Source organism: Anticarsia gemmatalis, chromosome 22 (genome assembly GCF_050436995.1).
Source record: "Anticarsia gemmatalis isolate Benzon Research Colony breed Stoneville strain chromosome 22, ilAntGemm2 primary, whole genome shotgun sequence".
NCBI lineage: Eukaryota > Metazoa > Arthropoda > Insecta > Lepidoptera > Erebidae > Anticarsia > Anticarsia gemmatalis.
The window spans coordinates 1,867,668-1,884,539 of NC_134766.1; the positions used below are offsets into that span (position 1 = coordinate 1,867,668).

Below are 16,872 nucleotides of genomic sequence, written 5' to 3' on the forward strand. Positions count from 1 at the left end.
CGATTGCTTACAAACTTTCGAGGCTTCATCGCATTATACAAGACCGCCAGTTACGAGTGCTACGCACCTGAACTATTTTCGGGATATCACCGATTTGATATGGTTTTTCTTCGGCGTTCCCTCCCGGCGTTTTCTTGACGACTATTAAATAAATAAAAATCTTTGGTCAAGTCATACATACCTACTGATTCCAAAGCAGAGCTTCATCTGAAGGTTCTCTTAAAAAGGTTTAACTCACGATACATTAATTTGAAGAATGACACACAAATCTCCACAAATATTATAAATACGTAAGTAAGTCTTTACAATTGAACCGATTTGGATGAAATGTTGCACAAATATAGTTTAAGTCCCGATAAAGAACAAAAGACTTTTATCCCAGAAATTATATAACCAACTAAACCAAAAAATAAACTAGCCAGTGCCCGAATACTATCAACTATCTCCATGCCACTAACCACCCAAATCCGTTCAGCAGTTTAGGCACAAAAATGTAACACACAGACATATTATTATGTACATTCACATTCTTTATATTTTTGATGTCAAAATTTGCTTGTTACACAGTATAGGTTAGGTTGTTTGTAGTTAGGTTAATTGCAGATCAGATAACATAAATGGTGTGTAAATAAGATTTTTGGTTTAGTCTCAAAAATGAATTATGTGAGTGTGGTTGTCTCAGGGTAAGTCTGACTAAGAATTCTTTAATTTTTAAACGATTGCGTCTGTGGCGCGGTCGGAAATATCATTAAGTCTCGAGTTCGATTCCCTGATCAGGCAAAGTGATATTGGTCTTCTCTAATTTATATTACAATATTTTCCAACTATAGTCCGGAGTTCCCTGTTAAATGGGTTTTTATGGGTTTTAGTTGCGAAAGGTTGCGTTAATTTCAAATGCGTCCAGGTCATCCCGCCTTCTCCGTGTAGGTCTTCCGCGTCTGCGATGACCATCCTCTGGCACCCATTTCGTAGATATGCGGGCCCACCTTTCCGGATGCATGCGGATAATGTGGCCGGCCCAGTCCCATTTTAGCGTGGTCTTCTCCTCTACATTGGCTATACGAGTTTCAAATTAGTTTAAGGGTAAAACATCATTTTTTAAATTGATTTCATCGAGATTGGCACAGCGATTTTGTAGCAATTAATAAAATGAAGGTAGAATTACTTTCACATGTGACACGCTTGTATGAATGTCCTTATCGTAATAAATGTAGCTATCGCAATGATAAGTTTGGTCCAAATCGGACAAGTAATTTAGTCATACCTACGAGTCCGTTTTCACTTCTTTCAGAAATCTATCAAATAGCACTTCTTAGAGTGGAATTTTGACAGTTTGCAGTCACTTTTTTTAGCAGACGGGGTATCTGATAATTATTTTAAATCTGTGAAACTGCCCTGAAATGCCAGTTTATAAATATTTGTGTAAACAAATTTCAAAATCACACATTACCGTTTTTTTAAGCAGTCTGTTTTCTTACCCGGCGATAAAATTACCTTGTTAAATCTTATACAAACAAAAACACTTTCAGATTTAATTCCTACCCGTATACATATAATCTGTTATCCTGCAAAATTTTATCTTGATCGATTCAGTCGTTTTAATAAGAAGAAAAACAATAAGATTTAAGGTTTATAATTTTAATAATTGTTCACGGAGGAGCTGGCTGGCGTGGCTTAGTTTACAACAGCCGCACGGATCGATCTCTGAGGTTAAGCTACGCTTGCCAAGGTTGTTTCGTGGTTGGGTGACCATCTTATACATATCGAGTTCCTCTGTGTTTCGGAAGGCACGTTAAATTGTGGGTCCCGGCTGTCATTTTCGAAGATCTTTGACAGTCGTTAACAGTAGTCAGAAGCTTGAAAGTCTGACAACCAGTCTTACCGAAGGGTATCGTGCTAATACCTAAGTAACTGGGTTGTGGAGGTCAGATAGGCAGTCGCTCCATGTAAAACACTGGTATCCAGCTGCATCCGGTGTGACTGGAAGCCGACTCCAACATAGTTTGGAACAAAGGCTAAGCAAATATATATATATATGTAATTTGAATAATTGTTGATATCATAAATTATTTGGAAATACCTGTGATGGTTACTGAGATAAGCAAAAAATACGAAACTAATATTTTTTATTGTAAGTCGCTTTGTTCAAATCATATTCCGTTTACGTCAAAACAATTAATTACTTAAAAATAAATATTAAATTAAAAGTCTTCTACTTGTAACTCTCAAAAAGTCATAACAATAGTTATTTCTCACAAGATAAAGAACAATAAAAATGTAGAACGGAATAATAAAAATGAAAAAACACGTGTTTGCTGAAAGGTTTAAGTACCATTACGCATTTTCGATATTTCCTAAACGGTGTCTATTTCATAATATTACTAGTTGATTATTTAGTTGAGTATTTCTTTTCTTAGAAATATTTTTACCTGACTACGCAGCGTGAAAGAGGGTTATGTGTTTATACGTATCAGGAGTTGGTTTTTCTAAAAAATATATAAAGTGAGTAAAGACAGTAATGTAGAGCTAAATAAGTATAATTATGTAAAGTAAACTATCTCTATGATAAATTTCATTAAAATCGATTAAATGTTTGAACCGCGAAAGCGTAACAGACATAATTAAAAACAGAAATTTGTCTCACGGTTTCTAGTGAATAAACGTTAGTGCGTAGTGAATCTAATGGTTTCTTCTTATCTTACGCGAATAAAGCAATAAATTATCATGTGTTTAGAGGCCTTTTGTTAATGTTCATGGTTGAATGTCATTGAACAATATAAGGAATAGACAATTCATGGGAAAATAGCGCGAAAATATACTGAAGATTTTCGACTATTTGGTAAATTATTTGAACATTTATTATATGTATAGATTGTTATCTGATTTATAAATAACATATGACTAACTAACTCATCCATGCGGATCTTAATTAAAGTTTTATATTAGCAAACAATAGGGTTGGTTTAAAAAAAAAGTCATATGTAAACCTGGGTGTTCAGCTATCATTTACTCCGTGGCGCAGTGGTTTAGGTCACCACGCCGCTACCATTGCAGGAGGCGGGAGGTCGTGAGTTTGATTCCCACACTAAACAATGATATTATTATTATTTGTGCGATCCACTAATAATTCTTACGGGTCTTACTTTGTGTCCGTTATTTGTATGTTTGTAAAAGTCCCCGCGACACAAGAGACAATTCTTAGTGCGGGAGTTGTCTTTTAAAAAAAGAAAATACATCTCCTTGCCTAACTTCATGAATATTCTTTCAGTGGTTAGACATAAAGGTTTTAAGCAGACTTTCGCATTTTTATTATCATTATGGTTTGTGCTTTCAGAATCCTTATCAGCGGATGTTGGTGTTCAGTTTCAAATGAAGTAAAGTTTCCAACATGGTTCAAGTTTGGAGCAGCGACCTCTGCTTACCAGATAGAAGGAGGCTGGAATGCAAGTGGTAAGATTGATAGAACAATTTCTAAAAACATACTATGAGACTTACGGCAGTCAGCACTTTAAAGGAGAATGGGCACTCCTGGGCGGTCGGCGGCCATTAATGAAAGTAGTGTCAAATTAAAGTAATGATAACTAGGAACAACTTTGACTAAGAACGTTTCGCTGCAATCCTTTCAGGAAACAATATATTGACATGTAAATATAATGGAATTTCATAGAACAAATACAATTATTTCGTGTCTGTAATGCATTTAATGTTGTGTAATAACGTTACATCTATATATAACGATTGCAATGCCATCAAAAATGAACAATAGTCGTAACTCGTATCTATCTATCATAATATATGGTTCACCTAGTTTCAAAGTTGTTCAAGCCGCCCGAATGTTATCTTAGTTGACAACAACCGGGACCGACTTTTTACGTGCCTTCGGAAGCACGGAGAAGCTCAGTTCAAATACCACAATGCGGTCACCCATCTATAGAATGACCGCGCCAACGGTTGCTTAACCAACAGATCGTTTACCGACAAGTGAGCGCAACTGGCTATGAACGCCTCGTTTTTAAGCTGAGCATTCAAGACAGAAAAGTCGTCTCAGTGAATATATTATAGAAGAGCAAGATGTTTACTTGTTACGATATTTATATATTTACTTGTTAAGATTGTTCGAATATTAATAATGTCTACATTTGTATGCAATAATATAAATAGTACTTTTTATTTAATCTGCGAATATAAGCCAAAAATATGTTTTTATACTATTAAAAGTGCTCAAAAACAAAAATGTATTTTGTTCGTCATATAAGTGCGTCGCGGCAATAAAACTTCTACACGGTAATTATAGGACCAAACTACATTAAAAAAACAAAAAATCTAGTTTGGCCGCGGATCGCCCAGGCTCCATACTATTTTGCCCATTCTCCTTTAAGCTTAGTCAAAGTCTATTTCATAGTATAGTTAAGTTTTGTAAGACTAAAAAGCCCACTTTAATCATCATAACGATGACATTCAGTAAAGTGAGTTAGTAATTATTATAATTAGTTTTGCATGTAAAGAAAAATATTTTGAGTAAATATATGTACCCGAGCTTTATGCATTCAGTTCTTTGAAGAATGCTAAATTCCGAGCCTGTACCTTGTGGTCTCAAGGCTAGTTACGAGTTTACCCCTTAGTCTCTTACTATGGTCCAAAAGTGGCTTCTTAGTACATAACAAGATGGTTTATCATTCCAGACAAAGGAGTAAGCATCTGGGACACTAACGTACACATAAGACCTGACACTATGGTGAACGCAGCTACAGGTGACGTGGCGTGTGACTCCTACCATCTGTGGAGACGAGACATCGAGATGGCTGAGGAGTTAGGACTTGATGTTTACCGGTGAGTGAAATTTACTGTCATTCTTATCATAACTGGTTTTATAGTCTACCCAGTAGTACAAATGCCTTCTGCTCACGGTGACTGTAGGCCTCGGTGATGATTGCCGGGTTGAGCAAAGTGCTGCCTGGATTTTCTTGTTTTTATTACCATTATTATATTGTCAATAACAGCTTTTAATTTGGCAACGTGCTCGGTATATGGCTAATAGGCTCCTTACATTTCACGTGAGACATAAATGGCAAAACGAGACTGTTTTTTGCACACCTCTTCCTGCAACCTTGCTACTACAGGCGTGATGTTATGCACATAAATTTACTACATAGTTATTTATTAAGGTGACCAAATATAACTTTTACTACGCTGAAATGTCTTTCCAGATTCTCAATATCGTGGACTCGTCTTTTGCCGAATGGTTTCGCGAACTACATCAGTGAGGACGGCAAGAGATACTACAACAACCTGATCGATGGTCTACTGGAGAAAGGCATCGAGCCTGTCGTTACTTTATACCATGCTGATTTACCACAAATATTGCAAGATCTAGGTAACAAAGTAATTTTTATTTTTAAAGTCCTTCTTATTCCTTTGAATGTATTTATTAGAGTAATTTGTGAATTGATAATATTTCACCGATGCGCGAAAACACAGTCGCAATGCCTATTCAAGTAGTTTCTTAAATCAGTGGGACCTTTTCACCAACTCACCTGTCTGACGTATATCACACCAAAATTGGACTATCACTTTTCTTATACGGTAATATTAGTGGCTTGATTGACTTCAATTTCATGTACCTTTCTTGAAATGGCAATTTTCCCAATATTAGGGTATACAGACAGACCAATTGTAGTTTCTAAGCACTTATGTTCGAGTTCAAAATACCGTTTTTATGTATATTTAAAATACCGATGAATTCAATTATTTTCCAGGTGGCTGGGCCAACCCTCTCATAGCCGACTGGTTCTCAGACTACGCGAGAATAGCGTTCACTCTCTTCGGCGACCGCGTGAAGACCTGGCTGACTCTCAACGAGGCTTTCATCATCTGTGACTGTGGCTATGAGAAATGTCAAACTCCTTTGATAAATGATACGCTGGTTGGCAAACGGTTGTGCAATAAGAATACTTTGATAGCCCATGCGAAGGCCTGGAGGATGTATGATGAGGAGTTCAAGCCTAAGTATAATGGTAAGAGAAAAGCAGTATGCTCATTAATTATGTACTGGTTGATGTGGTCACCACACCGCTGCCTCCTCGTGGTTGTGCTCTACGTTCGAATCCTTCTCTCTCTTTTAAACACCTTCATAACAATCTTTGCTTCACCCCAACGTAGACTGGTAGAAAATTCCCCTGGCACTAAGTCCGTCTTTATACAGTGTTGTATATTAAGTATAAATTTTAATTATTTTTATTTTATGGTATAAATTAATAAATAATAAAAAAAATAATTAAATATTAAAAATATTAAAATGATTATGTATTTTTCATTACAGGAAAAGTGTCAATAACCAGTTTGTTCCTCTGGTTTGAACCTGCTACCCCTGAAGACAAAGAAGTGACAGACCTCCTTATCGATTACTGGGTAAATAAATACTGTCTGATACTTTAAATTATTCTCTGCGCATTTGACTTGTTTTTACAGAATTTGGAACTTATAACCGAATATTGTCCGAGAAAACATTGTATTTGAATCCAAAAACCATATCCTGACTTCATGGCCACAAATATCTAATGCAGTGAAAATTACCGCGCTTTATGATTAGCAAATATCTAAAACTTAATGTTTTTTAGGAAAGTCGATATACTTACCCTATATACTCCAAAGAAGGTGGTTGGCCACCAGTACTTGAGAAGTTTCTGGCAGACAAAGGCAAACATGATGATAGCGCGAGTATACTTCCGTTTACTGCCGAAGAAATTCAATTTATAAGAGGTAAACTATGACATTATGTGCCGCACAGAATGTTAATCATGTTTGTTTTTTGGGTAGCACAGTTAAAAAATATTTTATCATAACAATTTTATTTAAAGACTAGTTTCTACCTACTGAGGTCAAAATACTACAAAAAATAATCCAGGTGAACTACTGATGTAGACATGCTAAATTCAAACATTTTTTGAAATATTTGTGCGGAAGGCCCGTACGAGTAAGTAGCTCATTTGCCGATCGTTTAGTCGAAGCTTTAAAATGTTCCTTATCCGTATTTTCAGGTACTTACGACTTCTACGCTCTGAACCACTACACAACACGTATGATTCGCAAGGCGCAACCTGGTGAAAAGATCGGACCATGGCCGTTGTATGGCTCGGAGTTGTTAGGAGTACAGTTCCTCAGCGATCCTACTTGGGAACATGCTGGCGCTGACTGGTTTGCGGTAAAATGATTTTTTGTGATCTTATGGATATTTATTCAATGACTAAACTGACTGACTTATAAGCCCCATTCCCTTGATCCTGTCGCACATTCTCAAAAGTTTTCAAGATTGCGCGGACGACTGCTCTAAACGTTAAAATTATGAGCACAGAACTTGTAATATTTATCACGCGCTCTTTCACAGAAGATCTCTGTTTCACGTACTACAGAGTAACTCGAAAAAGTCAGCTTTCAAGCTTTTACTACTTAGACATTCTAGAATGATTTTTTTTACATTTCCTTCTGTAACAAAGAAAGGATTTTGAGTACAACATGCCATTTTGTTTAACACTTTACTGTTTGTAAATGGGCATGGGGCTAAATAACTATTTTATTAGAACTTTAAAAAAAAATACTTAATTCCAGATATACCCCGAAGGTCTTCGGAAGCAGCTGCACTGGTTGAACCAGACGTATGGAGTAAACGAAATCATGATCACTGAGAACGGCTATCTGGATCTGGACAAACATTTAGATGATTGGGCAAGATTGAAATACCTTAAAGACCATATGGAACAGGTTGGTTATTATCCGACATTTGAAAGACGTGTGTGTATCAAATTACACCCAACTTTTAGTGCCGCTTTTGTAGAGGGCTTTTGTTTTGCCAAATATTAGGCACATATCTAAGCCTTGGGGTACTATCGTGTATCTGGGAACCAACCCAGTAGCACTCTGTTGGACTCAGACGTCGAACTTGAGATTTCTAAATTACCACCTATGAATTTTAATACTTGGTTTATTCCAGGTTCAACTGGCTATATCAGACGGTCTGAACGTGACAGGCTACATCTCATGGGCACTTATGGACAACTTGGAGTGGTTTGGTGGGTACAGGTAAGAACATAGTTACTAATACTTTTAAAACATAAAACTCCCACATTAAGAGTCGTGTAAACTTTTACAGGAACATAAAGTACCTATTACCAGACTGATGCCGTGATTCTCTATCACTATCGACTACCGACAACCGGCTAGCTATCGAAAAATATTGTATGACAGTCGTTTCTGCGCCTCTAGCGGGCGTCATAGAAATTATTTTGGCAGTACATTTTAAATGTCAAACTGTTGATACTCGATTTTTTCGATTGTAGAGAATCGGGCTACCGAAATTCCTATGGTAATAAAACCCATTAAAGTTTCGTTCATTAACTGTTTTTTTGCTTTATCTTTCAGTGCAAGCTTCGGTCTATACTCCGTGGACTTCTCAGATCCCAACCGCACACGCACTCCGAGGCAGTCAGCGCGCTATTACTCGCGAGTGACTCGCACGAGATCCTTACATCACACACTCGATGGACTTAATTATTTAAAATAATTAAATATAGTCACATGATGAGTCTTGTTGTTTGATTTTGTAACCAGAAATAAGTACACGGAGGGATAAGAACTCATTTAATTTTCAGCAGCGCTGCATATTGGAAAACGTAGGTAAAGTATGCGTGAAATAATTTGTGTGTCGTTGAGACGCATTTTTCCCATAAATCCCTTGTCTTTATTATTTAACTTCCTCGCAGCAATTCAAACGCACAACACCTTAGTAAACATAACTTCTAAAATCCACCAAAAAACCGTTCCCACGGAAAAAAAGTCTGGCCCGGAAAAAAATTTCCACATCAAATCTATCGAGATTTAAATACCTTGCTATCACGTAGCAACCGAGCTTCTCAATAGATGAAAGCAGTGGCAAATTAATCCAATCCTAGGTTTACTGTCTCTAAAAAAATCATTACAAGATTACTTAGTTTAAATCAAATAGGAACAATGAAAAACTTTCAAAACAAATAATAATTTAATATTAACTACACATAGTTAAGTCCTTCATGGTCGTGATGCAAGGACCTGGTGCGCGTGACTCGCGAGTAGTAGCGAGCAGACTCGCGCGGCGTGCGAGTGCGGTTCTCATCCGCGAAGTCCACTTGATACAGGCCGAAGTTGACGCTGTATCCTCCGAGCCACTCCAGGTTGTCCATCAGAGTCCACGCGATGTAGCCTGTCACGTTCAGACCGTCTGATATTGCCAGTTGTACCTGATGATGGAGTAACATTACTATTATAGCTTTGCAGTTCTTGAAGCAGTGTTTAAGCATTAATTTTCTACCGTAAGTGATTACGGTTTCAAACTTCAAGATTTTTTTAGCTAAGCCACTGAAATACCATTGTAGTAATTTAGCATTTCAGCACACTAGGTTACAGTATCTTATAAAAAAATCAATCCACCAGATGAAATATAAGGGATGTAATTTTGCAGATTGCAATCGCACAGACTAGTAAGTTAGAAATTATTATAACGCTTGACGAATTGAGTGTTTTGAATGTAAATAAAAATATCGCAGGATATATTTGCACGCCTGGTAGCATTTTAAACATTCATGAAGGAGATTGCTATTCTTGTAGTACAAAAATATTATTTAAGCTCTTACTTGTCCCAAGATCCCTTTGAGGTGATTCAACCTTGCCCAGTCATCAAGATGATATGCTGAGTCCACGTAGCCGTTCTCAGTGATCATGATTTCCTTCACTCCGTACGTCTGGTTTATCCAGTGCAGCTGCTTTCGAATACCTTCTGGGTTTAACTGGAATCAAGAACAGTAATTTTAAGAATGATATTTTCATCACAATGAAACTAGAATTCGTTAATGAACGTTATGTGGCCAGTTTCTATTACTAATGAGTATCAAGCAGATCTATATAATATGTAGATTTTTATATGATCAAGTGAACAAGGAATAGTGCGTTCAAGAAAAGACTCTTGCCTAGCGGTGGGAAGTCATGTGTAAAAAAAGTGTAGCGGCTTTTCAACACTTGTTACTGTTAGGTAGAGAACATGAGCCATTTAAAATTTGTGATAAAAGCAGTTCATACCAAACACTTAATTGGAATTTCTTTAAAGCTTCTTGGTTATCATCATAGTTCGTCGTTGTAGGAAATCGTCCCACTGATCCACACCTCCAACACATTATACCTTTTATTTTGAAAGTAAACATGCACTTATGTAAAAAAATATTTATACAAAAAATTACCACAAACCAGTCAAGACCGGCTATTTCAAAACTAGGATCATTTTCTATTTGTACTCCCAATTCTTCTGCGCCGAAGTAAGGGTAGACTCCAATTTTTTCACCAGGTCTCGCTTTTCTTATCAGACGACTTGAATAGTGGTTGAGTGCGTAGTAATCGTGGGTTCCTAAATGTAAAATAAAATAAATGTATTTGTTGCTTTTTTTTAAATGTTAAAACCATTGAGCCGATTGACAGAGCATATAGCTTGGTAGTATCGGGAATGAAAATATAAATAGGCTTATTGTATCTTTAACCAGAATCGCAGGCAGCAGTAGACTAAAATAGTACTTTCCATATTATTATGGGAGTAGGTAGAAACCAGATGGTGCTGCTAGCTATATTAAGCTAAAGGAAATAAACATGAAATAATCTTCGAACGCCAATTTCTTTACATTATTCACCGTGTCGGTAAGTTCTAACTTGTGTACAAGATCATCCATCATTATTCAATAATTATCCATCATCTATCATTATTGATCAAAAGAAAATAGCCTGACAACGAAAACAAAAAACTTCGAATAAGATAACAAAAGGTCACTCACCTCTTACAAGTTCTATTTCTTCAGCAGTGAACGGGGGTAGTCTTGGATATGGATAGCCTTCCTTCTTCGCCTTGTCTGCTAAGTACTTCTCGATGTTTGGAGGCCAGCCTCCTTCTTTGGAAAATATTGGGTAAGAATATCGACCCTCCTACGAAAAGCAAAAGTATATAGTATATATAGTATAGGTATATAGGTATAGTAATATAGGTTGCATTAGAACAATATTCTACTTTTATCGAGAGTTAATGTTAGCCTCGAAATAATGAATAATCAATAACTTTATATTAAAGTCAAAGATCTCCGAAAATGTCAGCAGAGACCCACAATTTAACGTGTTTTCTGAAACACGGAGGAACTCGATATGTGTAAGGTGGTAACCTCAGAGATCGATCCGCGCGGCTGTCGTTAACTAAGCAAACTTTGAGATTAGATTGAAATAAATAAACTTTTATCGGCACCGAAAAAAATATTTATGAAATCCTGATCAGCGCCCCTAGCGGTTGTCGAAGGAACTCATTTATGAGTACATTATAAATGACAAATTCTCGATACTTAATAATACCGACTGTAGAAAATTGCGCTACAGTTTTTGTATCGTAATTTCACGGAAATCATTGGCACGTGTAATAATTGAAGTTCGTTGAATTCATTAAGTTCAATCAATTTCTTTTGTGGCTGTGTTTTCCTTATGTGTTAGAACAAGTGATCATTATTTTTAATAGACGATCATCGATGTCGTTGAACCTTTTACGTATAAGGCTATTTCTGCCCAATTGAGGTACTTACCCAATATTCAAGCATGAGATCAGTAAGTTCTGCATCTTCTGGTGTAGCGGGGTCATACCAGATGAATATCTGTGCCAATGACAACTTTCCTGGAAAACATACAAATTAAAGGAATGAAACGAATTCAAAATGTCATTTTGAGTTCGAGTACACGCTGTTTCTAATATTTCCTGTAATTTTCTTGGTAACATATTTTGTAAAACTCGAAAATCTTGATACCAATTTGGACAGGTATAATTTTTTGCCGGAAAGCCAAATAAACTCTCATCTATTTACGACCGAATGACTGAATTTGAATTGAATTGATTAGATTGACACCGAATAGATTTGCACGGAACGTGGTAGAGTGATAGATTCCGACCAGAGGCAGAATTTTGCAAGAAATACCGCAAGAAAATGGTTTAAAAAAGAATAAACATTAACATGATTTCTTACACTAGAAGTACATATAAAATGCTACTCTACCTTTGTACTTGGGCCTGAATTCTTCATCATATATCCTATAAGCCTTCGCATGCGATATCAGCGAGTACTTATTACACAGATATTTTCCAATCTTCTTATCACTGATATAAGGTCCATGTTGTAGGTCATACCCCATGTCACAAGTCGCGAAAGGTTCGTTGATAGTTATCCAGGTCTTCACGCGGTCTGCGTAGAGGGTAAATACGACTCTTGCGTAGTCTGCAAACCAGTCTGATATAAGAGGATTCGCCCAACCACCTGTGAAAAATTAAAAAAGTGATTAATTACTTCGGGGTTCTATATTACTTTCAAAGGTTTTGAACTAAAGTGATGCCATCCCACTACGGGTCAGGATCTCCTTTCGTTTGAAGGAAAGTCGGTGCAGAAGTACAGGTTGGAATCGAAACATTTCTAAAATAATAATGTAAAGAACACCTAAGTATGCAATATTTCACATTTCAGATTGGTTGTAAAATGGGTGTGTTGATATGTTGAGCCGTGAACTTCCTGGCTTTTGTGGGAAGACATCCTTGAATAACACTAAGACTATAATGGCTGCTTTTTATATGTATAATATTACCAAGATCTTGAAATATTTGTGGCAAGTCGAAGTGGTAGATAGTGACGACAGGCTCGATGCCTTTCTCCAGTAGACCATCGATCAGGTTGTTGTAGTATCTCTTGCCGTCCTCACTGATATAGTTCGCGAAACCATTTGGTAGAAGACGAGTCCAGGATATTGAGAATCTGGAAATATTTTGTACCAAAATTAATAGGCTGACATAATTTGTTTCCTAAGAAGTTTTTTGATAAATATTGTATCAATAATTCTTCTTCAATAAGATCAAATAATTGATTCCAATTTGGGCTCAACTCCGCTTTTAAAAAACATTGAAATACACAAATATACTCGGTATTTGCGTCGAGTTTTGTAATACGTGTTTATTACGTGCAATTTTTTTGATCTTCGCGAGACCAGACTAGGATCCTCACCGCAATCAAATTAGTGTGTGATTGTCTCTATTAGTAAAAATATGTAAATTCTATGTAGTTCGTCTCCAACTCTACTTGGAGTCTCACCTATAAACATCAAGTCCTAACTCCTCAGCCATCTCGATGTCTCGTCTCCATAGATGGTAAGAGTCACACGCCACGTCACCGTTGGCTCCACCAACGGCCACTTCAGGCCTCTTGTGAAGGAGTCTGTCCCATATGTTTTCTCCTTTGTCTGAAATCATCCATAACTGATATTATTAATCTGAAAGTCTATTTGACATATTGTATATTATATTACTTATTTATTAGGTCGGGGAAAAACTCTTTTCGCATTATAGTATGTATGAACTTGTAATAAAATCTTTTCTCTACACATAAAAGCCCGACCTAATATTATGATTTACATTTGCATGGCTTTGAAATCGTAACAAGAGTGGTCAGGAGTTTCTTGCTAGTTTCTTTATTGGCTCTTCCTTCCAAAGTAGCGATAAATACAAATGCTGTATTTTCATTATTCATCAGTTTAAGCATTGGACATAAATTTATTGCTTTTATTTATTTTCTACCGACAAGCAGCACCTTCGGATTTAAGTGATTGGAAACCCAGGTTTATATAAAAAGGGCTACTCACCACTAACATTCCAGGCACCTTCGACCTGGTAAGCAGCAGAGGCGGCTCCAAACTTGAACCATTCCGGAAATTTCAAGTCTTTTGTTACCAAGCACCATGATCCACTGATGAGTATGCTGTAATGATTAAATAATTTTGTGAAGCTTCTGATCCACAGCTGGGCCAAGTATCTCAGAATGCTGGAATATCTATACTAATATTCAGGACCAGCAGTTCCTGGGATTAGTGCGTTCAACACACAATCAAAAAAACTCTTCAGCTTTCTATATTAGTTTAGATGTACAGCTAGCAGTAGCTCCATTCTATACTACTATTGAGTAATGACCACCGGTTAGCTATCAGGAAATTTTACACGAAAATCTGTTTAGTGCCTCTAGCGGGCTTTGTAATTATTTTTTTGACTGTACATTTTAAATATCTACTCTCGATACTTGACAGTACCGACTATACAGAATCGCGCTAAAGAACACTTCGTGCGCGAGTTCACCTCGCAAATGGTTATTCTAATAAACATTGCTGCGTCATCCAAGATGGGAATTCGTGAATCATAAAAAATACAAGCGAAAGATAGTAAATATAATCTTAGTTTTTATAATGTAAGAGATTTATAACCGTAATTGGCAGTTTCATCATTTTACAGTCACATGGAAAAAACGTAATTGATTACAGTAATCGTATATGAACTTTGATAACTAACTTATAAAAAATATAAGTGCAATAAAGTTAGACAAAAAAGCTTTTTAAAAGGTCAATAGACTATAATCCATCCAAATATTGTGAGTGTGTGTTTATCTTTCGGCAAAATGACTAATGCCCGGTTTCTGCTTACATTTAACCGTAGTTTATCTATTCAATAGTGTTTTTTTATATGAGTTTAAACGCTATTGAATAGATAACCTCCCACTTAATGTACCTCATGAACCGAGGGTAAACCAATTTGGATATTTTTAGGATAATATTATAGCCATTAATGCACATAAAGCTTTCAGTGACTGATATTTTTTTTTAACTAAGCCGGACATCCTGATTCACCCAAATCCTAAGGGTTTACTCTTAAAACGGAGTAGCCTTTGTTTGTCCCCCGATGTAAAGCTATCTCTATTCATAATTTTGTTAAAATCAGAACAGCGGTTTTGCCATAAAAGTTTAACAGACATACAGACAGGCAGACCACTGATATAATCACTGTACGCATGAGGTAGAGTGATGTGCAGTTTTAAAACCTCTAAAAAAGGGTTCTTAATTTTCTCTTAACAAAAAGGTTTTTTTATCAGCAGATAAAATTGTAATCATTACTTAAACAAAATAACTTTATGGGTATAACGTCTTATAAATTTTAAATAAATAAACTATTAAACTATTTGCGTGCCAAAAGACAAAATAAAAAGAAATACAAAATTCAGATTGCACTTTAAATAAAAGAAAGACGTAAGTACCCTTAAATCTATATGTTTTTAAGTCCTTTTGTCATTAAAATTGCGTAGCCTTTCATAAATACTATTATGAGTACATTTCTTACTGAAATTACGAATAAATCTGTTTAATATATAATCTTTATTATATAGTCTACATTGACAGCGATGCGGAAGAGTACTACGACGCATAGTGAGCTTCCCATACTTATATTTTTCATATATATTTTTTTATCTTTATGTATATATAGGGTTTTGTTTATAGTTCCTGTAAATAATATATCTTTGTAAATATTCAAATATTGTAGGTACATAAAAACTTACCTTAACACAAGAGCACTATTATAAATCATTGTATCAACTAACAGATAACTTTGACAATTGTTATCACGATTAAACAACACAATATAAATCACGTCATCACTTATAAAAATTCACATTGCATGTCTATTATCCAACCACTTAGTAGAGAGTCTTGTATACAAGTTTCACGGGGGTATACAATACAGAATTTAGAACATCAATGTAGCAGATTTATACAGCTGACGGCTATTTGATACTGCTACTTTATTTTGGAAATGTTTTAACAAAGATAATTTGTTCGCCTCTCGACGTTGTACTAAGTTTTTAAGCTATATACGGAAACTAGCGGACCCGACAGATGTTGTCCTGTCTACACGTCAAAAACATTGTCCAGCGGACAAAATTGTGAATCTAAACCATTATCAGATCTCCTTGAAAACACACAAAAAATTTCATCAAAATCGGTCCAGTCGTTTAAGAGAAGTTCAGTGATATACACACTTACAGAAGAATTATGTTATAAAGATTTAACGTCTTAAAATTCACTTTACCGGCTCTCTACTAAATTGTCAGAAAAGAAACGGGAATTTAACATTCTTAAAATTCACTTCAATAACTATTTTACTGAATTTTCTATGTTGTCAGACTGTACACGGCAATTTAACGTTCGTATTCACTTTAATAAGTATATTATTTTACTAATTATATTTATATTTATCACATGCTCCAACGGTGAAGGAAAACATCGTGAGGAAACCTTGCATGCCTAAAATTTGTTTAATACATTTATTAAGGGCATGCAAAGTCCCCAACCCGCACTTGCTCAGCAGTGGGACATTGATGGATTATTTTTTTTTTTACTAATTATATTTCAAATGACGTCTGTCCTCTCACTGTCGTCCGATAATGACTGTACGTTTCGTTTCTTTACCGATTCAAAACTAATTTTATTTTCCCACTAAGCTTGCCGGAGGACGTCACTCGTGTTGTGGTAAAACGGTTATATTATTCAGTAAAATTCGCGGCAAAATTGGTCAAGCAGTTTTTGAGATTAGCTGGGACAAACAGACACAAATGTTACAATTTTGGTCCTTACATAATTATGCAAAAAGTAAACGATTATTTAAACATTATAGACAGATAACTGAACTTAGATTGTTTTGTTTTATTTTGCTTATAATAGACTTTCAAAAGGTTATAGTTTCATCAAAATCGATTTAGTAGTTTTTGCGTATAGATGAAATCAGATGGTTAACGTCCCGGTGATTTATACTACAGTCACAATAATAAATATGTGTTAATTGTTATGACTGTGTGAAATCATAAAATACAGCATAATCCTTATTGTTTTTACTGGCTGTAAGTAATATAAACAAAAGAAACAGTGATTTAATATCCTTAATTGAAAATAACAAACACATTTAAAGGAATTTAA

At 35.7% G+C, this 16,872-nt stretch overlaps 3 protein-coding genes across 3 annotated transcripts; 1 reads left to right on the forward strand and 2 right to left on the reverse strand.

The window, feature by feature from the left end:
• Positions 1-641: 641 nt before the first annotated feature.
• On the forward strand, positions 642-8,578 carry LOC142982691 (myrosinase 1-like). The gene is made up of 11 exons (XM_076129326.1): positions 642-683; positions 3,335-3,450; positions 4,683-4,830; positions 5,208-5,374; positions 5,757-6,014; positions 6,320-6,408; positions 6,618-6,759; positions 7,038-7,201; positions 7,606-7,758; positions 7,988-8,076; positions 8,416-8,578. Exons 1-11 carry the CDS (start codon positions 655-657, stop codon positions 8,555-8,557), a joined length of 1,497 nt encoding a protein of 498 aa, XP_075985441.1. The 5' UTR covers positions 642-654; the 3' UTR covers positions 8,558-8,578.
• A 463-nt stretch (positions 8,579-9,041) lies between these two features.
• Positions 9,042-9,749, reverse strand: LOC142982785 (myrosinase 1-like). Its single transcript, XM_076129468.1, has 2 exons — positions 9,663-9,749; positions 9,042-9,269 (listed from the first exon to the last, which is right to left on the reverse strand). The coding sequence occupies exons 1-2, from the start codon at positions 9,747-9,749 to the stop codon at positions 9,042-9,044; spliced, it is 315 nt and encodes a 104-aa protein (XP_075985583.1).
• LOC142982698 (myrosinase 1-like) lies at positions 9,718-15,591 on the reverse strand. The gene is made up of 9 exons (XM_076129336.1): positions 15,459-15,591; positions 13,723-13,838; positions 13,176-13,323; positions 12,676-12,842; positions 12,096-12,353; positions 11,631-11,719; positions 10,845-10,992; positions 10,270-10,426; positions 9,718-9,815 (listed from the first exon to the last, which is right to left on the reverse strand). Exons 1-9 carry the CDS (start codon positions 15,485-15,487, stop codon positions 9,812-9,814), a joined length of 1,116 nt encoding a protein of 371 aa, XP_075985451.1. The 5' UTR covers positions 15,488-15,591; the 3' UTR covers positions 9,718-9,811.
• Between the last annotated feature and the right edge of the window lie 1,281 nt (positions 15,592-16,872).

Coding starts and splice junctions, on each gene's coding strand:
- LOC142982691 (XM_076129326.1), top strand. CDS start 655: ATGAATTATGTGAGTGTGGTTGTCTCAGG. Junction 6,015..6,319: donor GTTCAAGCCTAAGTATAATG/GTAAGAGAAAAG, acceptor TTTTCATTACAG/GAAAAGTGTCAATAACCAGT. Junction 7,202..7,605: donor CTGGCGCTGACTGGTTTGCG/GTAAAATGATTT, acceptor ACTTAATTCCAG/ATATACCCCGAAGGTCTTCG.
- LOC142982785 (XM_076129468.1), bottom strand. CDS start 9,749: ATGATCACTGAGAACGGCTACGTGGACTCAGCATATCATCTTGATGAC. Junction 9,270..9,662: donor TCAAAGGGATCTTGGGACAA/GTAAGAGCTTAA, acceptor CTCCATCATCAG/GTACAACTGGCAATATCAGA.
- LOC142982698 (XM_076129336.1), bottom strand. CDS start 15,487: ATGATTTATAATAGTGCTCTTGTGTTAAG. Junction 10,993..11,630: donor ATCTCATGCTTGAATATTGG/GTAAGTACCTCA, acceptor TGCTTTTCGTAG/GAGGGTCGATATTCTTACCC. Junction 10,427..10,844: donor AGAAATAGAACTTGTAAGAG/GTGAGTGACCTT, acceptor TTTTACATTTAG/GAACCCACGATTACTACGCA.